This window comes from Balaenoptera musculus, chromosome 8 (genome assembly GCF_009873245.2).
Source record: "Balaenoptera musculus isolate JJ_BM4_2016_0621 chromosome 8, mBalMus1.pri.v3, whole genome shotgun sequence".
NCBI classification, from domain to species: Eukaryota; Metazoa; Chordata; class Mammalia; order Artiodactyla; family Balaenopteridae; genus Balaenoptera; species Balaenoptera musculus.
Genome location: NC_045792.1, coordinates 71,340,624 through 71,368,190, shown reverse-complemented (window position 1 = coordinate 71,368,190; position 27,567 = coordinate 71,340,624). Strand labels below are relative to the sequence as shown.

General features: G+C 37.1%; 2 protein-coding genes across 5 annotated transcripts in view; one reads left to right on the top strand and one right to left on the bottom strand.

Annotated features, from left to right (window-relative positions):
* Positions 1-27,567, bottom strand: part of LOC118900167 (L-lactate dehydrogenase C chain) — a 53,881-nt gene that overhangs the window by 24,486 nt on the left and 1,828 nt on the right. For 2 of the 4 annotated variants that reach the window (XM_036862454.1, XM_036862457.1), the window contains 2 exons: positions 23,307-23,424; positions 16,705-16,878 (listed from right to left, as the gene is read on the bottom strand). In XM_036862454.1, the coding sequence (XP_036718349.1) occupies positions 16,705-16,878; positions 23,307-23,424 (292 nt within the window). The remainder of the gene's footprint in view (positions 1-16,704; positions 16,879-23,306; positions 23,425-27,567) is intronic. The other 2 variants (XM_036862455.1, XM_036862456.1) reach the window with 2 other exon arrangements.
* LOC118900170 (uncharacterized protein C4orf3-like) lies at positions 11,292-11,692 on the top strand. Its single transcript, XM_036862458.1, has one exon. It carries the CDS (start codon positions 11,304-11,306, stop codon positions 11,508-11,510), a length of 207 nt encoding a protein of 68 aa, XP_036718353.1. The 5' UTR covers positions 11,292-11,303; the 3' UTR covers positions 11,511-11,692.

Sequence of the window (27,567 nt, the reverse complement as noted above, 5' to 3'; positions counted from 1 at the left end):
GGTCGTCGTGTTTTCATTGTCATTTGTCTCTAGGTATTTTTTGATTTCCTCTTTGATTTCTTCAGTGATCTCTTGGTTATTTAGTAACGTATTGTTTAGCCTCCATGTGTTTGTCTTTTTTACGTTTTTTTCCCTGTAATTCATTTCTAATCTCATAGCGTTGTGGTCAGAAAAGATGCTTGATATGATTTCAGTTTTCTTAAGTTTACTGAGGCTTGATTTGTGACCCAAGATGTGATCTATCCTGGAGAATGTTCCGTGCGCACTTGAGAAGAACGTGTAATCTGCTGTTTTTGGATGGAATGTCCTATATATATCAATTAAATCTATCTGGTCTATTGTGTCATTTAAAGCTTCTGTTTCCTTATTTATTTTCATTTTCAATGATCTGTCCATTGGTGTAAGTGAGGTGTTAAAGTCCCCCACTATTATTGTGTTACTGTCGATTTCCTCTTTTATAGCTGTTAGCAGTTGCCTTATGTATTGAGGTGCTCCTATGTTGGGTGCATATATGTTTATAATTGTTATATCTTCTTCTTGGACTGATCCCTGGATCATTATGTAGTGTCCTTCCTTGTCTCTTGTAACATTCTTTATTTTAAAGTCTATTTTATCTGATATGAGTATAGCTACTCCAGCTTTCTTTTGATTTCCATTTGCATGGAATATCTTTTTCCATCCCCTCACTTTCAGTCTGTATGTGTCCCTAGGTCTAAAGTGGGTCTCTTGTAGACAGCATATATATGGGTCTTGTTTTTGTATCCATTCAGCCAGTCTATGTCTTTTGGTTGGGGCATTTAATCCATTCACGTTTAAGGTAATTATCGATATGTATGTTCCTATGACCATTTCTTAATTGTTTTGGGTTTGTTTTGTAGGTCCTTTTCTTCTCTTGTGTTTCCCACTTAGAGAAGTTCCTTTAGCATTTGTTGTAGAGCTGGTTTGGTGGTGCTGAATTCTCTTAGCTTTTGCTTGTCTGTAAAGCTTTTGATTTCTCCATCAAATCTAAATGAGATCCTTGCCGGGTAGAGTAATTTTGGTTGTAGGTTCTTCCCTTTCATCACTTTAAGTATATCATGCCACTCCCTTCTGGCTTGCAGAGTTTCTGCTGAGAAATCAGCTGTTAACCTTATGGGAGTTCCCTTGTATGTTATTTGTCATTTTTTCCCTTGCTGCTTTCAATAATTTTTCTTTGTCTTTAATTTTTGCCACTTTGATTACTATGTGTCTCGGCGTGTTTCTCCTTGGGTTTATTCTGTATGGGACTCTCTGCGCTTCCTGGACTTGGGTGGCTATTTCCTTTCCCATGTTAGGGAAGTTTTCGACTATAATCTCTTCAAATATTTTCTCGGGTCCTTTCTCTCTCTCTTCTCCTTCTGGGACCCCTATAATGCGAATGTTGTTGCGTTTAATGTTGTCCCAGAGGTCTCTTAGGCTGTCTTCATTTCTTTTCATTCTTTTTTCTTTAGTCTGTTCCGCAGAAGTGAATTCCACCATTCTGTCTTCCAGGTCACTTATCCGTTCTTCTGCCTCAGTTATTCTGCTATTGATTCCTTCTAGTGTAGTTTTCATTTCAGTTATTGTATTGGTCATCTCTGTTTGTTTGTTCTTTAATTCTTCTAGGTCTTTGTTAATCATTTCTTGCATCTTCTCAATCTTTGCCTCCATTCTTATTCCGAGGTCCTGGATCATCTTCACTATCATTATTCTGAGTTCTTTTTCTGGAAGGTTGCCTATCTCCACTTCATTTAGTTGTTTTTCTGGGGTTTTTTCTTGTTCCTTCATCTGGTACATAGCCCTCTGCCTTTTCATCTTCTCTATCTTTCTGTAACTGTGGTTTTTGGTCCACAGGCTGCAGGATTGTAGTTTTTCTTGCTTCTGTTGTCTGCCCTCTGGTGGTTGAGGCTATCTAAGAGGCTTGATGGGAGGCTCTGGTGGTGGGTAGAGCTGACTCGCTATACATTTTTAATGTCCAGTTTTCAACAAAACAATTATGAGGCATTAAACAAAATAAGGAAATATGGATCATACAAAGGAAAAAAAGCAATCAATAGAAACTGTCCCTGAGTAAGCCCAGATATTGAACAACTATCCTATCTTCAAGTCCACTGATTCTTTCTTCTGCCTTCTCAATCTGCTGTTTTGCCCCTCCAGTTAATTTTCACTTCAGTTAAGTTTTTAACCTCAGAATTTCTATTCAGTTTTTAAAAAATAATTTCTATCTATTAATATTCACTATTTGGTGAGACATCAGTCTCATATTTCCTTTTGTTCTTTAGACATTGTTTGCTTTAATTCTTTAAACATAGTTAAAACAGCTGATGTAAAGTATTTGATAAATCTTTATTCAATTACTCTGGTTAGAATTTCTAGCATGATGTTGAACAGAAGTGGTGAAAGGAAGCCTCACTGCCTCGTTCCTGGTCTCAGGGGGAAAACCATTTAGTCTTTCACCACTGAGTATAAGCCGAGCTGTGGGTTTTTCATAAATATCTTTTATGAGGTTGAAGAAATTTCCTTTTATTCCTAAGTTTACTAAGAGATTATTTTTCAAAATCATAATTCAGTGTAGAATTTTCTTTAATGTTTTTTCTGCATTATTGGCCCTTTTATCATTATATAATATTCTTCTTTGTCTCCATTATTGGCCCTTTTATCATTATATAATATTCTTCTTTGTCTCCAGCAATAATTTTTGTGTTAAAGTCTAATTTCTGTGATATCAGTATAGCCACTCCAGCTCTCTTTTGGTTCCTGTTTGTATGAAATATCTTTTTCTATCCTTTTACTTTCAGCTTATTTGTGTCTTCAGTTTTTTTTCTCTTTTTTTTCAATTTTTATTGGACTACAGTTGATTTATAGTGTTGTGTTAGTTTCAGGCATACAGCAAAGTGAATCAGTTATACATATACATATATCCACTCTTGTTTTTTTTTGTTGTTGTTTAGATTCTTTTCCCATATAGTCCATTACAGAGTACTGAGTAGAGTTCCTTGTGCTATACAGCAGGTTCTTATTAGTTATCTATTAAATATATAGCAGTGTGTATATGTCAATCCCAGTCTCCCAATTTATCCCTCCCCTCCCCTTCTACCCTGGTAACCATAAGTTTGTTTTCTACATCCATGACTTTACTCCTGTTTTGTAAATAAGTTCATTTGTACTCTTTTTTTTTTTTTTTTTTAGATTCCACATATAAGCGATATCATATGATACTGGTTTTTCTGTGTCTGACTTACTTCATTCAGTATGACAATCTCTAGGTCCACCCATGTTGCTGCAAATGGCATTATTTTGTTCTTTTTTATGCCTGAGTAATATTCCATTGTATATATGTACCACATCTTCTTTATCCATTCCTCTGTTGATGGACATTTAGGTTGCTTCCATGTCCCGGCTATTGTAAATAGTGCTGCAGTGAACACTGGGGTGCATGTATCTTTTCAAATTACAGTTTTCTCTGGGTATATGCACAAGAGTGGGATTGCTGGGTCATACGGTATTTCTATTTTTAGTATTTTAAAGAACCTCCATACTGTTCTCCATAGTGGCTGTACCAATTTACATTCCCACCAACAGTGTAGGAGGGCTCCCTTTTCTCCACACCCTCTCCAGCATTTACTGTCTGCAGATTTTGTGTCTTTAAATCTAAAGTGAGCCACTTATAATTAGGCAAGAAAAAGAAATAAAACACATCCATATTGGAAATGAAGAAGTAAAACTATCTCTATCTGCAGGTGACATCATCCTATATATGGAAATCCTAAAGAATACACAAACACACAGGCACCAAAAAAACCTATTAGAGCTAACAAATAAATTCAGTAAAGTTGCAGGATACAAGATCAACACTCAAAAATCAGTTGTATTTCTATACACCAGCAATGAACAATCAAAGAAGGAAAATAAGAAAACAATTCAATTTTCAGTATAGAGTCAAAAATAATAAAGTACTTAGGAATAAATTTAATGAAGGAAGTACAAAACTTGTACACTGAAAACTACAAAACATTGCTGAAAAAAATTAAAGAGGAAATAAATAAATGGAAACACATCCCATGTTCATGGATTGGAAAAATTACTACTGTTAAGGTAGCAATACTCCCCAAATCAATTTACAGTTTCAGCTCAATCCCTATTAAAATTCCAAAGGCCTTTTATGCAGAAATGAAAAAGCCAATCCTAAAATGCATATGAATTCACAAAGGTCCCTAAAGAGTGAAAACAATCTTGAAAAGGAAAAGCAAAGCTAAAGGACTCACACTTCCTGATTTCAAAACTTACTACAGAGCTACAGTAATCAAAACAGTATGCTACTGGCATAAGGATGGACATATCAATCAATGGAACAGAATTAAGAGTCCAGAAATAAACCCATTTACTATGGTCAATTGATTTTAGCAAGGGTGCTAAGACAATTTCATGGGGAAAAAATAATCTCTTCAACAAATTTTGGGACAACTGGATCTACATGCAAAAGAATGAAGCTTGATCCTTACCTCACACCACGTACAAAGTTAATTCAAAATGGATCAAAGACCTAAATAAGAGCTGGAAATATAGAGTAAACCTTCATAACTTTGGATTTGGTAATGATATCTTGGGTATGACACCAAAAGGAAAAATAATTAAATTGGACTTCATCAAAATTAAACATTTTTGTGCATCAAAGTATACTATCAAGAGAGTGAAAAGGCAGCCCACAGAATGGGGGAATATATTTGTAAATCATATATCTGCTAAGAGTCTTGTATCCAGATTATACAAAGAACTCTTATTACTCAACAACCAAAAGACAAACAATGCAATTTTAAAATGAGCAAAGAACTCAAATAGATATTTCCCCAAAGAAGATGTACAAATGGCTAACAAGCATTGAAAAGATGCTCAATGTCATTAGGCACTAGGGAAATGTAAATCAAAACCACAATGAGATACCACTTCACATCCACTAGGAGAGCTAAAATTAAAAAATAGAGTTTGCAAGTGTTGGTGGGGATATGGAGAACTGGAACATTTATAAATTGCTGGTGGGAATGTAAATACAGCCACTATGGAAAACAGTTTGGCAGTTACTCACTAAGTAAACATAGAATTACCGTATGACCCAATATTTCTACTCGTAGGTATATATCCAAAAGAGTTGAAAACAAGTGTTCAAGTAGAAGTTTGTACATGAATAGTAGCACTATTCACAATAGCTAAAAAGTAGAAACAACTCAAATGTCCATCAACTGATGAATAGATAAATACAATGTGGTATAGCTATACAGTAGAATATTATTCAGTCATAAAAAGGAATGAAGTACTGATGCATGCTGAAACATGGATGAACTCTAAAAATATTACTAAGTGAAAGAAGACAAAGACAAAAGGACACATGTTGTATGATCCCATCTACATTAAATATCCAGACTAGGCAAATCCATAGACACAGAAAGCAAATTAGTGGTTTCCTGGGTATGAAGAGAGGGGAAATGGGAAGTGACTGCTTAATGGGTACAGGGTTTCCATTTTAGGTGATGTAAAATCTGGGCATTAGACAGTTGTAGCAGTCACAAAATAAAATGTACTTAATGCCACTAAATAATATACTTTAAAATGTTTAAAATGGTAAACTTATGTATATTTTCCCACAATAAAAAAATAGACTTTCACTCAAAAATTTTTACTAGAGACAAAGAAAGACATTATATAATGGTAAAAAGGTCAATAGATGCTGGGGAAAAAAGCATTTGACAAAATTCAACACCCATTCATGATTTTAAAAAAACTTTCTGAAACTATGAAGAAAAGAAAATTTAATGAAAAACCCATATTAAACATCAAACTCAATGACAAAAGACTGAATAGAGTCCCCATAAGATAAGGAACTAGGTAAGTATGTCCACTTTCAACACTTGTTGTGCAAAGGTGACATGCACAAATACCACTAACACCAGAGGCTATAGATATAAACAATGTTTATTGAAGAAAATCTTAGAAGGAGAGAAGTAGGGAACCACACTCTGTACACTGAATTCTCTTTATTCCACAGTATAGGTTAGGCACAGATCTTCTGTATACAAAATTGCCGAGGGAAGAGAAGCCTCCTTTGGCTGACAAGCAGGATGTTCTCTTGAAACTCCTACAAGAGCAAGAGTGAGCCCCACCACCTCACTATGTTACACATTTATACGTTAGCTTTGGAGGGAATGGAAACCCCTAGTTTCCTTAAGTAACAAAAAATTTATCAAGGGATAGCTGGATTCAGGAACAATGGTAAGAAGTATGCATTTCCAGGGCCAAGGTCTACATACCAAAGTCCCCAAAAAGAACCACGCGTGCCGGGACTTCCCTGGTGGCGCAGTGGTTAAGAATCCGCCTGCCAATGCAGGGGACACGGGTTCGAGCCCTGGTTCGGGAAGATCCCACAGGCTGCGAAGCACCTAAGCCCGTGGGCCACAACTACTGAGCCTGTGTTCTAGAGCCCGTGAGCCACAACTACTGAAGCCCACGCGGCCTAGAGCTCGTGCTCCACAACAAGAGAAGCCACTGCAATGAGAAGCCTGTGCGCTGCAATGAAGAGTAGCCCCTGCTCGCCACAACTAGAGAAAGCCCACGCGCAGCAACGAAGACCCAATGCAACCAAAATAAATAAATAAAATTTTTTTAAAATCTTGAAAAAAAAAAAGAACCATGCATGCCAGGAATGCTGACAACAGCTTAAGGCCTTGCTGTCCCTCCACAGGCTGGCTCAGTTCAGCTGATTCAGCTGTTAAGCTACTGCAAGGAAGGAGGAAATGAGTTTCCAGGGTAATACAGATTTGCCTCTCCTCGTTACCAATATTCATCACTGTACTGGAAGTCCTAACCAGTGAAATGAGGCAAGAAAATAAAAAGATCTTCAAATTGGAAAGGAAGAATTAAAAGAATTAAAACCAGTAAATGGTTTGAAGATGACATGATAAAAGAAAATAAAGAAGACTTAAATAAATGAAGAGATATGCCATATTCATGGATTGGAAGACTCAATAGTGTTAAGATACCAATCTCTCCAATTTATCTACAGCCAGCATGTGTTTGTATAGAAACTGATAAGCTAATTCTAAAATTTATGTTAAAATGCAAACAACACATAATATCCAAGTAAGTTTAGAAAAGAAGAACAAAGAGAATTTATACTAATTTAAAGAGTTAGTGTAATCAAGGTGATGTGTAATAACAAAAGAATATATATGGAAATCAATGTAGAAAATAAGGAATCCAGAAGTAGACCCACATATATGATAATTTTCAACAAAGTTGTCACAGCAATTCAGATGTGAAAAAAGCATTTTCAACAAATGTTGTGAAAACTGGATATTACCATTGAAAAAAATGAATATCAATACTTACTTTACATTAAACACTAAAATTTATATAAAAATGAATCACCATCCTAAATATAAAAGATAAAACTATCAAACTTATAAAGGAGAAAATCTTCAGACTTAGGGTAGGCAAAGGGTTCTTAACTAGGAGTCAAAAGAGCATAAAGCACAAATAAGAAATTGATAAACTAGACTTCACCAAAATTAAAAACTTTACTCATTGAAAGATATCATTAACATTAAGAACACAAAAAGGCAAGCCACAGACGGAGAGAACCTATATGCGATACTTAATATCTGACAAAGAGACCTGTATTCAGTATATATAAAGAACTCCTATAATTTAATAATTAAAAGACAAAAGATCTAAGTTTTAAACATGGGCAAAATATTTGAAGAGACCCTTCACAAAAGAAAACATATTAATATTCAATGAACACATGAAAAGATTCTCAACATCTTTAATTACGAAGGCAATACAAATTAAAACCATAATGATATTGGAATGGCTAAAATTGAAAAGACTGACAATACCAAATGTTGACAAGAATGTGGAGCAAGAATGTGGAGAACTCTCTTGCAGTGCTAATAGGAATGTAAAATGGAACAATCACTTTGAAAATCTGTTTGGCAGCTTCTAATAGAGTTAAATATATATCTACCATATAACCCATCTATTTTGCTCCCAGGTATTTACTCAAAGAAATAATGATTATATCCATGCAAACACTTGTTCAAAAATGTTTACAGCAGCTTTATTCATAATAGTCAAAAGCTAGAAATAACCTAAATATAGGCAACTGGTGAATGGATAAGCAAAAAAGTATTTAAAATGCATAAACAAAAGAATAATCACTCTTCATCCATAAAAAGGAACAAATCACTGATACTCCCAACAATATGGATGAATTCTGAAAAAATCATGCTGGTAAGAGAAGCCAGACAGAAAAGATTCAGTATGATTCCACTCATTTGAAATTCCAGAAAAGGGGGCCAGTGGTGGAACAAGGGATGGACTGCAAAGGAGCACAAGAAAACTTTAAGAGATAATGGAGATGTTCTTATCTTGATTATGGTAGTGGTTTCATGGGTGATTACATCTATCAAAACTCATTGTGGAATGATGGCAGCAAAATGGCCCAATAAGACATACCTCACTCATAACCCCCCCTCAACAACAACAATTTGGCATTCACCTATGGACAAAAGTACCTTTATGGAAGCTATGGAATCTAGCACCATACACCAAGGGACCCCGGAGGAGACTGGCCTAACCATGCGTCATGTAATAGGTATACAGACCTCAGTCCTGGCTGTGGATCCTACAAATGGCCCATATGTCTCCAGCCCCTTTCAGCTGCAGTCCAGTAGCCCCTGGAGAACAATGTCTTAGATAATCAACCACAGACAAGATAGCCTTTGTGGAAGCCCAGGTTTCCAACAGAGAAGTTCTAGGACACCACTGGAGCAAAAAGATATATATGAATTTGGATGCATAGTAAAAGGAACAGTTTACCTTAACCTGCAACACTCCTTCCCCCAGATGGCAAAGCTCAGGGCCAAGAGAGACCTTCTTAGCCCATGATTTCTTCCACAGGGGGAAGTGAGAGCATGTAAGTGAGCATCCAGCTTCCCTAGCTGTGTGGATCACTGGCAAAGAGACCCATTTCTCTCTCACCCCATCTTGAGTACTGCATCTTGAGCTGCATGACTGGGAGACTGGAAGAGGCTGGGAGAGTGGCAAGTAGGACCCTCAGAGACCATTAATGCGACATGGATCTTACTAACTGCACTGTAGACTCCATCAAGAAGATCAGCTCATGAACCACTGGGGATGCCTTGCCCATGGATTCTCCCCAACTAACCCACAGGCACTCCTAGCTCTCCACACACCTCACCCACACACATCCCCAACCTGTGGCTGGCTTCCTGTGTGTGCTCCCAGTGGTAGCAAGAGCAAGTTTTGGCACATGGCTAGTGAGCACAGCCCAAATCTGTGGGTCAGGAACAGACCACAAACTTCACCTTTATCTATGTCCTTGGGAAAGCAATGTCCTTGGGAAAGCCTCCTTGGGAGGCTGTCAACACCTGGCCTACTGAACTGAGAGAACTGAACAAGAGAAGGCATACAGGCTTAAGAATTCTGCCACACAGGGAGTAAGAAGCATGGAGTAGGCATACACATAAAAGGTCTGAGAAAGCCTCAGAATCCCTAGTAGGGCTGGCAGAAGGTATTTCTCTCCTGAAATCATTGGGTAAAAAATAGAGATGACTGCTACTTCAAATGCAAAGACAGCAACACAAAACTTCAAGCAATGTGAGAAATCAAGGAAACATAACACTACCAAAAGATCACAATAATCTTCTAGTAATCAACTCCAAAGACATGGAGATCTATGATATATTCAATAAAGAATTCAAAATAGCTGTTTTAAGGAAGCTAAATGAGCTACAGAAAAACAGAGGAAGACAATACAATGAAATCAGGAACACAATTCATGAACAAAATGAGAAACTTAACAAAGAGAAATCATAAAAAAGAACTAAACAAATTCTAGAGCCGAAGAAATGAAAACTGCAATAAGAGAGCATCAACAGCAGAATGGATCAGTGGAAGAAAGAATCTGTGACTTAGAAGACAGGGCATTTGAAATTATCTAGTCAGAGGAAAACAAAAGAGTGAGGACAGCTTATGTGATTTATGAAATTCCACCAAAAGAAAAAAATCTGCAAATTATTGGAGACCCAGGAGAAGAGAGGAAGAAGGAATAGAAAGTTTATTTAAATAAATAATGATTGAGAACTTCCAAAATCTGGGGAGAAATGTGGGTATCCAAGTTCATGAAGCTCATAGGTCAGCAAACAAATTCAACTGAAAGACATCTTCAAGAGACATTACAGGACTTCCCTGGTGGCACAGTGGCTAAGAATCCGCCTGCCAATGCAGGGGACATGGGTTCGAGCCCTGGTCTGGGAAGATCCCACATGCCATGGAGCAACTAAGCCCGTGCGCCACAACTACTGAGCCTGCACTCTAGAGCCCATGAGCCACAACTACTGAGCCTGCGTGCCACAACTACTGAAGCCCGCCCACCTAGAGCCTGTGCTCTGCAACAAGAGAAGCCACTGCAATGAGAAGCCCGCGCACCACAACAAAGAGTAGCCCCTGCTCGCCGCAACTAGAGAAAGCCCACACACAGCAACGAAGACCCAACACAGCCAAAAAATAATAATTTAATTAATTTTAAAAAAGAGACATTACAATAAAACTGTTGAAAATCAAAGACAAAGAGAGATTCTTAAAATCAGCAAGAGAAAAGAAGCTTATAACTTACAAGAGAACCCCAATAAAGCTTCAGTGGATTTCTCAGAGAAATCTTTCAGACCAGGAGAGAGTGGGATGATATATTCAAAGCACTTAAACAAAAAACTGCCAACCAAGAAAACTCTACTCAGCAAAATCATTGTTCAGAAAGGTTAGAAAAGATAACACCTTTCTCAGACAAACAAAAACTGAGGGAGTTTATCACCACTAGATCTGCCTTACAAAGAATAATGAAAGGAATTCCTCAAGCTAATTATTATAATTATAATCATAAAATTATTATAGTTAATGAAGGATGCTAATTAGTAACAAGAAAATACACAGCACACTGGGTAAAGGTAAACATATAGTCAAATTCAGAATATTCTATTACTGTAATATTGTAGTATATTAGCCACTTAACTGTAATAAAAAAGTCAAAGGACAAAAGTAATAAAAATAATTTGTTAATGAATATACAATATAAAAGGAGGTAAACTGTGACATCAAAAACATAAAAGGGGGTGGGGAACAGAGCATGTGTTTGGGGGGTCGGACTGAGTCCCCTTTTCCGGTGAGGTGAGCGCGGAAGAGCGGGAGCTGAGGATTTCCGGCTACTCAGGTTGTGGCGCGGCGACTGCTGCAAGATGGAGGTAGGCTCGGCGGCCGAAGATGGTCGGGATGGTCCCCGGGAGCGGCGAGGCTTGGGTGAAGCCGAGAGGCCGCAGCAAAACCACGAAGTGCGGCCTCAGTCCGGGGCAGACCGGTTACCAAAACATTCCTACTGGTTGGATCTCTGGCTCTTCATCCTCTTAGACGTGGTGTTGTTTTTCTTCGTGTATTTTTTGCCCTGAATGGTTTGCCTGATACCTAAATTAAGAATTTTGGCTCCTGGAGTGGATCCTGAAAATGACCACAAACTTCTTGAACAAAGAAGACAGGATTGTGCACCAGAAGAATTTCAAACTCTAAGGGACCTTCATTTCATTTTACACATTCTGTTATTCTTTGGGGGGACTATATTAAATGCGTAATGATCTCAGCCAAAAAAAAAAATCAGCATAAAATAGATGGTTATGTCTATTAGATGTTTTATGTATGCCTTATGGTAACTACAAAGTGAAAAGCATATACACAAAAGATAAAAAGAAGGTAATCAAAGCATACCACTAAAGAAAGTCATCAATTCACACAGGAAGGCAGCAAGAGAGGAAGAAAAGAACAAGGGAACAACAAAATAGCCATAAAACAGTTAATAAAATGTCATTAGTAAGTCTTTACCTATAGTCAGTAACTACCAATAATTACTCTAAATGTAAGTGGATTGAATTCTCCAGTCAAAAGGCAGAGTGGCTGGATGGATGAAGGAAACACTACCCAACTATATGCTGCTTACAAGAGACCCACTTTAGCTTTAATGACATACACAGGCTCAAAGTGAAGGGATGAAAATAAGGATATCCCCTGCAGGTGGAAACCAAAAGAGAGCAGGGGTAGCTATACTTGTATCAGACAAAACAGACTTTAAGCCAACAACTGTTAAAGAAACAAATAAGATCTTTGTATCATTATCAGGACATGCACCCAACATCAGAGCAGTTAAATATATTAAGCAAATACTAATAGACAATAAAATAATAGCAGGGGACTTCAATACCACTACTTTCAACAGTGGATAGATCATCCAGACAGAAAATCAATAAGGAAATGTTGGACTTGAACTATACTTTAGCCCAAATGGACCTAACAGACGTACAGAACATTCTGTCCAACAGCAGCAGAATATACATTCTTCTCAAGTGCATGTGGAACATTCTCCAGGATAGATAATATGACAGGTCCAAAATAATTTAGCAAATTTTTTTTTTTTTTTTTATTAATGGCTGTGTTGGATCTTCGTTTCTGTGCGAGGGCTTTCTCCAGTTGTGGTAAGCGGGGGCCACTCTTCATCGCGATGCGCGGGCCTCTCACCATCGCGGCCTCTCTTGTTGTGGAGCACAGGCTCCAGACGCGCAGGCTCAGCAATTGTGGCTCACGGGCCCATTTGCTCCGTGGCATGTGGGATCTTCCCAGACCAGGGCTTGAACCCGTGTCTCCTGCATTGGCAGGCAGACTCTCAACCACTGCGCCACCAGGGAAGCCCCAATTTAGCAAATTTTAAAAGATTAAAATCATACCAAATATCTTTTCCAAACACAATGTTATAAAACTAGAAATAAACAGGAGTGAAACTGGAAAATTCAAAAATATATGGAAATTAAACAACACACACCTGAACAACCTAAGAGTCAAAGAAGAAATCAAAAGGGAAATTTAAAAATATCTTGAAACAAATGAAAATGGAAACACAACATATGAAAACTTATGGGATGAAGCAAGAGCAGTTCTTAGAGAGGGAAGTCTATACAGCATTAAATGCCTACATTAAGAAAAAAGAAAGACCTCAAATAAACAACCTCAAGGAGCCAGTAATAGAAGAACAAACCAAGTCCAAAGTTAGCAGAAGGAAGGAAATAACAAAGATCAGAGTGGAGATAAATTAAACAGAGACTAAAAGGACAACAGAAAAGATCAATGAAACTAACACCTGTTTTTTTGAAAAGTTAAAATTGAAAAACTAGACTAAGGAAAAAAGAGAGAAGACTCAAACAAATAAAATCAGAAATGAAAAAAGAGACCTTACGATTGATACCACACAAATACAAAGGATCATGTCACTACTATGAACAATTATATGCCAACAAATTGGATACCCTAGAGGAAATGGATAAATTCCTAGAAACATAAACCTACCAACACTACATAATGAAGAAATAGAATAAATGAACAGATCAACAATGAGTAAAGAGATTGAATCAGTAATCAAAAATCTCCCAACAAAGTCCAGGACCAGATGGCTTCCCTGGTGAATCTACCAAACATTTAAAGAATTAATGCCAATCCTTCTCAAACTCTTCCCCAAAACTGAAGAGTAGGGAAAACTCCCACACTCATTTTATGAGACCAGCATTACTCTAATACCAAAACCAGATAAGGCTGCTACAGGAAAACTACAGGCCAATTTCCCTGATGAATACCGAGGCAAAAATTCTCAACAAAATATTAGCAAACTGGGGCTTCCCTGGTGGCGCAGTGGTTGAGAGTCTGCCTGCCGATGCAGGGGACGCGGGTTTGGGCCCTGGTCTGGGAGGATCCCGCGTGCCGCGGAGCGGCTGGGCCCGTGAGCCACAATTGCTGGGCCTGCGTGTCTGGAGCCCGTGCTCCGCAGCGGGAGGGGCCGCGATGGTGAGAGGCCCGCGCACCGCGATGAGGAGTGGCCCCCGCTTGCCACGGCTGGGGAAAGCCCTCACACAGAGGCGAGGACCCAACACAGCCAAAAATAAATAAATAAATTAATTAATTTAAAAAAAAAAAAAGAAAAATATTAGCAAACCAAATTCAACAATATATTAAAAGGATCATAAATCATGATCAAGTGGGATTTATCCCTGGGATGTAAGGATGGTTTAACATATGCAAATCAACAAATGTGATATACCACATTAACAGAATAAAAATAAAAATTATATTATCATCGCAATAGATGCAGAAAAAGCAATTACCAAAATTCAATATCTGTTCATGTCAATATCATATCAACAAAGTGGGTAGAGAAGGAATGTACCTAAACATAATAAAAGCCATATATAACAAGCCCACAACTAACATCATACTCAAAGGTGAAATCCTGAAAGCTGTTCCTCTAAGATCAGCAACAAGCCAAGCGTGCCCACTCTCACCACTCCTATTCAACATAGTACTGAAAAGTCCTAGCCAGAGCAATAAGGCAGGAACCAAAATGAAAAGGTATCCAAATTAGAATAAAAGAAGTAAAACTGTCTCTGTTTACACATGATATGACCTTATTTATAGAAAATCCTAAAGACCCCACCAAAAACTAATAGAACTAGTCAGTACATTTAGTAAAGTTTCAGGATACGAAATACAGAAATCAGTTGTGTTTCTATACACTAACAACAAATTACCTGAAAAATAAATAAAGAAAACAATCTCATTCACAATAATATCAAAAACAATAGATACTTAGGAATAAATTTAATCAAAGAGATTAAATATCTGCACATTCAAAACTACAAGAGTTTGATGCAAAAAAATGAAGCAGACACAAATAAATGGAAAAACATCCCATGTTCATGGATTGGAAGTATTAATATTGTCAAAATGTTCATACTATCCAAAGTGTTCCATAGATTCAATGCAATCTAAAATACCAACGGAAAAAAAAAATAAAATAAAATACCAACGGCATTTTTCACAGAAATAGAAAAAACAATCCTAATATTCATATGGGACCACAAAAGACCCCAAATAGCCAAAGCAATCCTGAGAAAGAAGAAAAAAGGTAGAGGCATCACACTTCCTGATTTCAAACTGTATTACAAAGCCATAGTAATCAAAGCAGTATAGTACTGGCATAAAAACAGACATATAGACCAATGGAACAGAATCGAGAGCCCAGAAATAAGCCCTTGCAGATACTGTCAACAGATATTTGACAAGGGAGCCAAGAATACTCAGTGGAAAAATACAGTCTTTACAATGAATGGTGTTGGGAAACAATAATCACATGCAGAGGAATGAAATTTGACCCCTATCTTATGCTGCTCACAAAAATTAACTCAAAATGGATTAAAGCTTTAAACAGAAGCCTGAAAGTGTAAAACTCCTAGAAGAAAATGTAGGGGAAAAACTCCTTGACATTGGTCTTGGCAATTATATTTTTGGATATGACACCAAAAGCACAAGCAACAAAAGCAAAATAAATAACTGGGACTACATCAAACAAAAAAGCTTCTGCACAGAAGAAGAAACAGTCAAGAAAATGAAAAGGCAACCTATAGAATGGGAGGAAATATTTGCAAACCATGTATCTTATAAGGGGTTAATATTCAAAACATCTAAGGAACTCATACAACTCAATACCAAAAATTCTGATTTAAAAATGGGCAGAGGAACCAAATAGACATTTTTCCAAAGAAAACATACAAATGGTTAACAGGTGCATGAAAAGATGCTCAACATCACTAATCATCTGGGAAATACAAATGAAAACCACAGTGAGATATCACCTGACACCTGTTAGAATGGCTATCACCAAGAGGACACATGTTGGCGAGGATGTGAAGAAAAGGGAACACTTGTGCACTGCCTGTGGGAATGTAAATTGGTACAGCCACTATGGAAAACAGTATGGAGGTTCCTCAAAAAAATTAAAAATAGAACTACCATATGACCTAGCAATCCCACTTTTGGGCATATATCCACAGGAAATGAAATCAGTATCTCAAAGAGATACCAGCACTCCCATATTCACTTCAGCATTATTCACAATAGCCAAGATATGAAAACAACCTCAATGTCCATCTACAAATGAATGTCTAAAGAAGATGTGGTATATAGATAATGGAATATTCAGCTACAAAAAAGAAGGAAATTTTGCCATTTGTGACATAGATGGACCTTGAAGGCATTATGCTAAGTGAAATAATTCTGACAGAGAAAAAAAATACTGTATGATGTCACATATGTGGAAACTAAAAAAGCCAGACTCATAGAAAGAGAGAATAGAATGGTGGTTGCCAGAGGCTAGGGGAAAGGAGAATGGGGAGATGTTGGTCAAAGGATATAAACTTCCAGATGTAAAATGAATAAGTTCTGAGGATCTAATGTTGGCTATAGTTAACACTATTATATTTTATATATATACTTGAAAGTTGCTAAGAGAGTAAATCTTCTCTTAGTGAATCTTCTCCCTCCTTTTTTTTGTGGTGTTCCCACCACAAATAACCACGTTATATGCATTAAACTTACATGTCATATGTCAATTATATATCAGTAAAGCTGGAAAAAAACAAAGTATTGTATATTTTGGATGGGTGCGGTTTACTGTCATAAATTTACCTAAATGACATTGTTTTAAAAAGAAAAAAAAAGGAATGGTATGGAAATATCATCCTTATGCAGTTCAACGGAGTAGAAGAGACTTACCTGGATTTGAAACAATAAGCATCTTACAGTCAGGACTATTTTGGACTATGGCAGGAATGATTGATTTCATGATATTCACATTACGTTGGACCAGGTCAAGGCGACTTTCTCCTTCCTGCTGCCGTGCACCTGCTGTGACAATAACTAATTTGGAGTTTGCAGATACACTGTAATCTAAAGAAGGAAACAAAAGAAACTATTTGGATCAAGACTGCCATAATCACTGGGCCTTAATTCTTTAAAAGTCTATTGTATGATGATGGTATTAGAGTACTACCTTCATGTCTGGCATTTGCAGATGAACAGATTTTCCATATAGTAATGTTATCTTGTATAGTCTGAAGGAAATTTTGTCACTATGATTTACCAATGTTCACATGGCTTTTTAAAAAAAAATAATAACAGAACCTACCACGGCTTTTAGCCCACATTCTCATTTGTTATTAAGGCCTGAGGCACTGCAAGTCAGCTCTCTGGATTTTTAGAAATACCATATGAATCAGAAGCTTAGAACTCTGAGAATTTATGTGTGTTTCATGATTCGAAGAGTGAGAATGTATTTACTTAAAATTATTATTATAACTTGTTTATGTATTTGAGATCATAAACAAGTTCTTGATTCACACAAGAAAATTAATTACCTTCTAAATCTGATGACCAGTTGTAAAATGTTTCACCTATTAAACCCAATGACAGGGGCTTTCCTGGTGGTGCAGTGGTTGAGAATCCGCCTGCCAATGCAGGGGACACGGGTTCGAGCCCTGGTGCAGGAAGATCCCACATGCTGCGGAACAACTAAGCCCGTGCGCCACAACTACTACTGAGCCTGCGCTCTAGAACCCGTGAGCCCCAACTACTGAGGCCTGTGCACCTAGAGCCTGTGCTCTGCAACAAGAGAAACCACCGCAATGAGAAGCCCACGCACCGCAACAAAGAGTAGCCCCCACTCACTGTAACTAGAGAAAGCCCGCACGCAGCAATGAAGACCCAACGCAGCCAAAAATTTTTAAAAATAAATAAATTTAAAAAAAAACAACGACAATATGTTACAATGCTCACTATCCCACACTGGACTTTTAAAAAACTATCATATACTTAGAAGTTATTTTCTATTTGGATGTCAAAAACTAAATTAGCTAAAATCTCTATATGCCATCTCCATTTTTAAAAAACTTATTTTTATGCTCTTTTGAAAAGGAAATTTGCTTGATTTTAAACATACTATTGCATCTCTATGATCATTCTTATATCTTTCTAATCCAATTTATAAACCATAAACATGTGAATGGTTTTCCTGCCCCAGTAAAGATTTTAATTAGAAAGACAAACTTAGAGAATTTCATTTCTTAGGCTGGCAAGTTTCACATTAATCTAAGAGATTATCTTTCCCTTGTATCAAATAAAAGATCTACAGGAGGAAGTTCTCTTCTCTCTCTGCACACATAGTCTACTCACTCTTGCTCAAAGACCTTGCTTGACATCATCATCCATAAAGTCTTATCTAACAACAGAAATTCGAAGTAATCTCTCAACCTCTGTGTCTCTCTCTGCAACTCTCTATCCCAGCCCCACGTTTTCTCCCTCCTCCCCCCTCGACTTTTAGAGAATAAACTGGCAAAAAAACCTTGCAACTTCTCCAGAATCAATCTCACCATAGCTCAGATCAACTAGTTGAAATATTATGTCCAACAAATTCAATTAAAGTGTATACCAGAGTAAAATATCAAGTCTTTTCACAATCTGCCCGCAAGTTAACTTACTAGCTTTGTGTTTTATTTTTATTTCAGATTTTCCAGGTACCCTGATTCTGTTAATGCCATCATCTCCTTACCTGTTATTTATTTTCCTTTCTAAATATAACTTAATCTTCCCAGAGACAGCAAACCATAGTGGTCTGGAGCAAAGGCTTCTTCAAATACCAATTCCTCTGCCAGGCATCCCCTAATTATATCATTCATAAATACTACTCTGACTTCACTGAATTTTTATAGCACTTACTGCCTGTAATTCTCAGATAGTCCTTATTTATAGTGCTTTATGTTATCTTCCTGTGGTTATGTTGTATTTATACCCGTAACTTGATCATTAGATCCATAATAACAGATTCTGGTCTCATATTATCTTAAAACCTTAAAAAGGTTTACTACCTATTCATATTTAAATAACATATTAAGTTTTATCTGTTTTGAATCATAAGGTATGTATTACTTTAGATAAATATTATGTATCTGACATTTATCCATGTTAATGTGTGTCCCTGTAGTTCATTCACTTTCATTGCTGTGTAATATTACAGTGCAAAATTGATCAACTTAGTATTGTTATACAATGAATTATTTCCAGTTTGGGGCTGTTACAAATGACAACACTATACACCCTTGTACATGTATCTTAGTGCACATGTACACAAATTTCTCTTGGGAATATACCTAGGAGTGCAATTTCTAGGTTTGGGATATGTTCATGTTCAACTTCACCAGGTAATGACAAACTTAAAAAAAAAAAGTAGTTTTACTATAATACACTTCTATATGTCATGCATGAGAAAACCTATTGTTCCACATCCTGACAAACACTTAATATTATCACACTTTTGCCAATCTATTAGGTGTGTAATGGTATATTGATATACTTTTTATTTTCTTGGTTACTAATGAGATTGTCTTTTCCTATATTTATAGGCAATTCGAGTTTCTTCTTTTGTGAAATGTTCAAGTCTTTTCCTATTTTTCTATTGGGCTATGTATATTTATCTTATTTATTACACAAGTACTTTTAGTCTGAACACTATTCCTTTGCCAGTTGTTTATGTTGCAAATATTTTCTCTCAGTTTACGATTTGTCTCTTCACTCTTTTACGGTGCCTTTTTAAGAACATAAACACTAAACTTTATACTCCTTCCTTTACTGTTCATGCTTTTTGTGTCCTTGTGTTTAATAAATTCTTCCCTATCCTGAGGTCAAAAAGATATTCTATGTTATCTTCTAAACAGAAACTTTGAAGTTTTGCCTTTCATATTTTTGGTCTTTAACCAATTTGGAATTGTCTGTGTTATCAAGAAACAGTTCAGGGGACTTCCCTGGTGGTCCAGTGGCTAAGACTCTGCGCTCCCAATGCAGGGGGCCTAGGTTCGAACTCTGGTCAGGGCACTAGATCCCACATGCCACAACTAAAGATCCTGCATGCCGCAACGAAGATCCAGTGCAGCCAAATAAATAAATAAATAAATAAATAAATAAATATTTTTTTGTTTAAAAAAAGGAAAGGGTTCAATTTTATTTCTTTCCATAAAAACAACTATTGCCATAAGAAAAAGAATTTATAAGTCTGCAAATTTCCCATTGATCTACAATATGATCAGTGTTATATAGCAATCTTTTGTTTGTCTCTGCACTTAATTAGTGTAGCTTTGTAATAAGTCTTGATATCTGGTAAAGCAAGTTCTCACCACCTTGTTCTTTTTCAAGAGTATTCTTGACTGTGCAGCCCAGGCTGTTGCCATGGTGAAGCTGAGCAAAGAGGCTGCAGCAGCTCTTCAAGGGTGGGCACTTTGCCATCCACTGGAGCTCTGTTCCTTTCAAGATTTACCTGGGATTTGAGAAGAATGCCTGAACCTACGTTTTGAACCTGCTTTGGGGATAAAGGACTATTTGGTCATCTGGATTTGGAAGCGATCAATGGACAGGAAGAACATGGAAGGTGTGCACTCTGCCTGGGAGGTGAGATGGAACATCTTTCAGACATTTACCAGTTGGATGGCACAGGGTTCTCACTGCACAGCTGCATCTGTGGCAGAGGGGAACCTCTACTTACTTATTTATGATAGACTGTATCAAAATAAGTGTTTTTAACAATGTTTTAAAAAAGTGTCTCGTCTATTCTTGGACCTTGAATTTCTGAATGAATTTTAGGTTTAGTTTAATATGTACAACAATAACAACAACAACAATAAAACTTGGGTTTTGACTGTGATTGCATATAATCTATAATCAATATGGGAAGAACAGACATCTTACAATATTGAGACTTTTATGAACAAGGCACATCTCTTCATTTATTTAGATATTTAACATCTTTCAATGAGGCTGTATTATTTTCTGCATAAAAGCTCTTATACATGTCTTGTTAGATTTATTCCTAGGTACTTCCTATATTTGATAACATAAATAATACCTTAAAAATTTTTTGCTTGTTTTTGAATAGATTTTTAATAATAATAGTTAATATTATTAATAGTTAATAATTATTAATAGTTAATATTATTAATAGTTAATAATTTTGTGGCTGGCATCCTTGCTAAACTCTTATTTAGTTCTATATGTTGTCCCTCTTCTTATATTTGTTTATCTTCTTTTTGATTTTTTTGTAAAATCAAAAAGTATGTTTTTATAATTTTACTTCTTCCCCTTTACTAAAAGGGTTGATTCAGGTACTTATCCTGCCATATGACTAGAAATTAAAGGCTGAATTATTTTTTTTTTTAACTGAATATTTTTAAATATTTTTTAAATTAATTAATTTATTTATTTATTTTTGACTGTGCTGCGTCTTTGTTTCTGTGCGAGGGCTTTCTCTGCGGCAAGCGGGGGCCACTCTTCATCGCGGTGCGCGGGCCTCTCACTCTCGCGGCCTCTCTTGTTGCGGAGCACAGGCTCCAGACGTGCAGGCTCAGTAGTTGTGGCTCAGGGGCCTAGTTGCTCCGCGGCATGTGGGATCTTCCCAGACCAGGGCTCAAACCCATGTCCCCTGCACTGGCAGGCAGATTCTCAACCACTGCGCCACCAGGGAAGCCCCTGAATGATTTTTTAAAGTATTTTAATACAGGAGTAGCTCTTTTAACTTGACTCCACTCAATAAACTCAACAGATTAACTGATGTAAAACATACTGATACCCAAGGCACACTGAACACTCTCAACTAGCAGACTTCTGTCTAGTACATCTGTATACTTCTGCTCATGAGTTGCTGCATATCAAGAATCTGTCACGCTTATACCCAAATATATTTATGCCAGATATATCTATTAATTATATAATATGATGTAAATCACTAAAATATGAGGGTGAAAGAAATACATAGCAAAGGTAAATACTACATTCAGGATTGAGATATGAATAGATGTAACACACAGAATGTATCAAGTGAATGGTAATGTTTTATTTCTTTTGCTGGGTGTTGGATACACTGATGTTTGTTATACTTAAAACTTTTTATATCTGAAGTATTTCATAATTAATTTTTTTAATGATTGTTACTATGAAAATTAAGTTGAATGCCTTAGAAAGACATATTAAAAGAAAGTTGTTTAAAAATCTTCCTTTTAGGTATGAGAGAAATAAAAATGGAGAAAAACCATAAAAATTTAATAGAATCTTGTGATTAGACTGCTTCATGAGTATCTTTAAATTAATTATAGTACTTTAAAGAAATAGAAATGATCACTACTGGTGTGCTATAAAAAACACACTGCAAAACTCCAATCAGCTGAGCCATACTCAAAGTCCTTGCCCTACAATCAGAAAATCAGCAAATAAAGTTCTAAGTACATTAACATGTTTTAGGTCAATATAAAATTTTATGATGGTTCTTTCTAACAGGCATTTTTAAATTAAGTAACCACTTTCAGTTCCAATCATGTTAGATAAGAGGGATTCTAGTAGAAAGTGCATCTGTTGAATCACATTACCAAAAAGCACACTACATACATCAGTGTATGATAAAAGTTATTTTTCCTAATACTCTAAGGCTTCTTAGTTGGCCAACACATGATGCTAATGTTAATGGGGCTAAGCTCTCCATTTCCTCTTCTATAGCCTCAAACTATACCCTGAAACCTGGTCCTCTAAAAACACACATCAAAAAAACAGGTTAGGGACTTCCCTGGTGGCGCAGTGGTTAAGAATCCGCCTGCCAATGCAGGGGACACAGGTTCGAGCCCTGGTCCGGGAAGATCCCATATGCCATGGAGCAACTAAGCCCATGCACCACAACTACTGAGCCTGCACTCTAGAGCCCACAAGCCACAACTACTGAGCCTACGTGCCAAAACTACTGAAGCCCGCAAGCCTAGAGCCCGTGCTCCGCAACAAAAGAAGCCACTGCAATGAGAAGCCCGTGCACTGCAACGAAGAGTAGCCCCCGCTCGTCGCAACTAGAGAAAGCCCATACACAGCAACGAACCCCACACAGCCAAAAATAAATAAATAAATAAATAAAACAGGTTAAAGAATATAAATAAATGTATCAGTAATATTACAAAACTATTCAAGACTGCATATCCTTGAGAAAATATATAAGACTGAATGACAAGTTTAAAAAGCATTTATATAATGTCAGTTGTGTAAAAAACAAATGAAAAACGGAAAGAAATAAACAAAACCATTAACAGACGAGATTTAAGATTTTCTTTATACTTTTTTTGTATTTACCAAATTTTCTCCAATTAGAATGGAATGTTCTTTTTTTTTTCAAAAAACTAACCTTCTAAACTATATGTCCTAATTACAATAGTGCTATTTTTTAATTTTATATTTATTGACAACAGTTTGATAAACTTCATTACTTTTTTTTAAAGCTCTGAAAATAACTTTATAAAACTAACCGTTTCCAGAGACAATCTTTGAAGTATTAAAGAAAAGACTGCCATGCTGAAGATCCATTGCTTCTCCCTTCAGTTTGTCCACTGCAACATCAACAAGGGCAAGCTCATCAGCCAAGTCCTAAAATACATGAAAGTCCTGAATAAAATGTTCCCATTTCAATTTTAGGAGAAAGAGAAAAAATTTTGTGTGGTTATTTTATAATCAAAGGAGTGTTACATTTTTAATAGAAAAAGTGGTATAAAAATAATGGTCTTTGTGGGAGTTCCCTGGTGCCCTAGTGGTTAGGATTCTGAGCTTTCACTGCTGTGGCTCCGGTTCAATCCCTCAATCGCTGGTCGGGGAACTGCAAGCTGCAAGGCATGGCCAAGAAAAGTCTTTTAATGTGCCTAGAGAGACCAGAAGTTAAGGTAAACAACAGAATGTAGCAAAAATTATTAATTGCTTTGCCTTCATGTAATTGTTAAGTTTTTTAGAATTGGTTTTCTTCCACTTCAGGTAACAGTATAAAACGAATAAAAAGTTATGAAATCCTTTCAAAGGTTTTTATTATATTTAACCCTTATGCCTAATTTCTGACTTGGCTGAAGTTGTTTTTAGTATGAATGCTTATGGCCAAAATATAAAGATAGCCACCTGTGGGAAACCATTTCATGTGGCTCAGTATATTACAATTAACGTCCGCCCTCCAACCTAGGGGTAGATAAGCATATACCAGACCCAACCAATTATTCCATCCTTCCTTCTGGCTGCAGCAATTAGTTCACAAATGGGTATGTGGCCCAGGCATAACAAATGAGCACAATGTCTATGAGGTTAGAAAATGGAAGATGAGAAATGAAGTCTCGTTTTTCTTTGGAATCATAAGCTCTAATGATACAAGACTCTAAGAACAAACTGTATAGCCATCTTTACCACCATATACAAAGACCCTGCCCAAGAATTAAGCCAACAGAGGAAATATAAACTAAGATATGCAGAGACTGTGTCTTGATATGTCTGAATTCCAGAATTCAGTAATATCTGAAGCTAGCTCTACTGAGATTTTTCCAGTTACATGAACAATATACAGTCTCTATATACTATACTATACTCTAATTTATTGGGTTTTCATCACATGCAACAGAATATAGAACTATATAGAAGGAATGTCAGGGACTTCCCTGGCGGTCCAGTGGTTAAGACTCTGTGCTTTCACTGCAGGGGGCACGGGTTTAACTAAGATCCCGCATGCCATGTGGCACAAAAAAAAAAAAAAAAAGAAGAAGAAGAAGAAGGAATGTATTCTCTCAGATTCCAGTGGCCAGATTCCAAAGGTGAACAGTAAGGGAAAGGAATCAAAGTCCCTATTTACTACTGTTCCCCACCCCACCCCCCACATCAGGTACCATCTGGCCTTTCTGGAAAATTGTAAATTCTAAAATTTACTAAATTAAGTGTCATACATCAGGAATAGGATAAGGATAAGGAGTTTCATCCAAAAGAATCATATATCACTCTTCAGCTAACTGATAAGATCATGCTTACAGATCCATTTTTACATCTGTGTATCTGTCTGGTCTGGACAGGAAAACAGAAACCACTCTAAGCATTTCAACAGAAGGAATTTAATATAGGGAACTGGTTAGACAGATGTTGAAGGGCTGAAAGAACAGAAGGGGAACATTTATGGTAACCCAGAGATAGTAACTGCAGCTTGAAGCTACCACCCCTAAGGCTGAGGAAGCAGAGAGTCTAAAGGAGGTGCTTCATGGAACTAGGCTCAGACTCTGGAAGAGGCAAAATCTGCCTACTGCTCATACCACTAAATGGACAAGATGAGGTCAATGCTGGGGGTTCCAAAAGAAAGTGGAGGTTAGAACCAACTGCTACCTTTGGGACAAAGGGATACAGCTGGTATGAGAGTGAACAGAACAATAAGCAAACAGGAAGCAGCAGGTCATGGTTCTCCTCCTGCCTCCCAACTTTCCTCTAGTGTTCCCTATTGGCAGAACCTAACAAGATGCCAACTGGCAAAGGAGAAAATGATTATGCGGAGATCCAGCACCAGCATCACAAAGCAGAGTATACAAAGTTGAATTTGGAGCTGAGTGCCAGTAAGTTAATAACCAACACAGCCTGCTTTTAAATTACATTTCAAACTTGATTTATCTCCCTTCTCAACAGGTTACCAGAAAATTCTCTCAAGGGAATCCTTCCATCCCCATTTGTCTTGACTGTCAAAGATGGAGCTCAAATAATCCCTACAAGTTTTTGTTTATTTGTTTTTTAAGAATTAACTACATCTATGTGAGTCATTTCTCAAATACAATTCCAAATAGAGAGCCTGGGATTGTTAAGCCTACCAGAATCTAAAGGAATAGTTAAGAGTATCCCAGGATCTTTTCTCTAGGGAGGTCCTGAGTAACCATAGTAAGGTAGAGAGATAGAAAAAAAAATTAATCTAAGGAAAACTGCTACGGGCACTTTGCTCTGTACAGGACAAGGAAGTAGGTTGTACTGCTATCCACTCCTAAAAACTTTACATGTCCTGAAAAAAACCTTTAAAGTCCACCTTTCATGAAATATGCAGGTGTCATGGTATTCATTACAGCCCTTATGTCCCTTCACATCAGTGGACTATATGAATATGAATATTTTAATATCTTTCATCACTTTCCATTTATCCCACAATTTACATCAATGTGACTTGAAGACAAGGTCCTGAACTACTCTCCTTCATTTGGGAATTTGCCAGGGTACAATGGATTCTAGTAGAAAATAAATGGGCTCTAACAACTGACCTTCTCGTATAATTTGATTTCTGAAATTTCATGATAATATTCCTTGGAGTAGGCTTTTATTGATTCATTGTGCTGAGCCCTCAGTGAATTCTTCGTATCTACAAACTCATGTCCTTTTATCTCTTGAATAATCTTCTTCCCTCTCTTATTTCTTACTGAAATGTCAATCAACTACTGGACCTCCTGACTGACCCTCTAATTTCATCTCTTTTCTATATTCCATCTTTGTCTGACAGTCTGCTATCTAGCAGCCCAGAGGGAGTAAGAAGATTCTTGCCTCACTGTCGAACATGTAGACGTTCAATGAATTCTACTGCTTTCAATAGGATGTTTGTCCTCTATTGTCTTTGATTATCTTGAGTGCAGAGCCTGTCTAGTTAAACTTCTCCAAAGAATAAACTCCTTCCCCTTGTCTGCTGGGATGTGAGAGGTGGTTGCCTGCTGATTAAGGTGCAGAAGGAACCTGGTGGTTTTCCCTCTCATCATATAAACTTTCAACTAATCCTGCTATTTCTTTTTTTTTTTTAATAAATTTATTTTTGGTTGCATTGTGTCTTTGTTGCTGGGCGCGGGCTTTCTCTAGTTGCAGAGAGTGGGGGCTACTCTTCGTTGTGGTGCCCAGGCTTCTCACTGCGGTGGCTTCTCTTGTTGCAGAGCACAGGCTCTAGGCGCAGGTTTCAGTAGTTGTGGCTCACTGGCTCAGTAGTTGTGGCTCAGGGGATCTAGAGCGCAGGCTCAGTAGTTGTGGCGCACAGGATTAGTTGCTCCGCAGCATGTGGGATCTTCCCTGACCAGGTCTCAAACCCATGTCCCCTGCATTGGCAGGCGGATTCTGAACCACTGTGCCACCAGGGAAGCCCAATCTTCCTGTTTTTAGTCCCATCCCTTAGCTCCGTCTTGTGAGGTAACTGATACTTCCAACTCCTGAGCCTTTCTGAGGTTCTGGAACTTAACTGGCTTTGCTTCTTCTCATCATCTCCCTATGCAGGTTTCTAAAGACTGTCTAAATAATGTAGTAAAGCTTTTAAGAGTACAGAATATGTGTCCAGATTGCCAAGTTTTGAATTCTGGCCTTTTCACCTACTAGCCATTTGACCATGAGCAAGCTATTCAACATCTGTGCTTCAGTATTTTCATTTATAAATGGAGATGATAACAGTACCTACCTCCTAAGGTTGTTATAAAGATTAAATAATACCTTTAAAAGATTTAGCGAGGTGAAAAACTTAAAGTTGGAAACTACAAAACTGCTGAAACAAATTAAAGAAGACACAAATAAAGAGATATCCCATGTTCATGGATTGGAAGATTTAGTATTGTTAAGATATCACTACTGCTCAAAACAATCTACAGATCTAATGCAACCCCTACCAAAATCCCAATGGTATTTTTTTTTAAGAAATAGAAAAATCCATTCTAAAGTTCATATGGAATCTCAAGAGATTCTGCATAGCCAAAACAATCTTGAAAAGGAACAAAG

Excerpts from the sequence above, each read along its gene's own strand:
- LOC118900170 (XM_036862458.1), top strand. The coding sequence starts at position 11,304 with ATGGAGGTAGGCTCGGCGGCCGAAGATGGTCGGGATGGTCCCCGGGAG.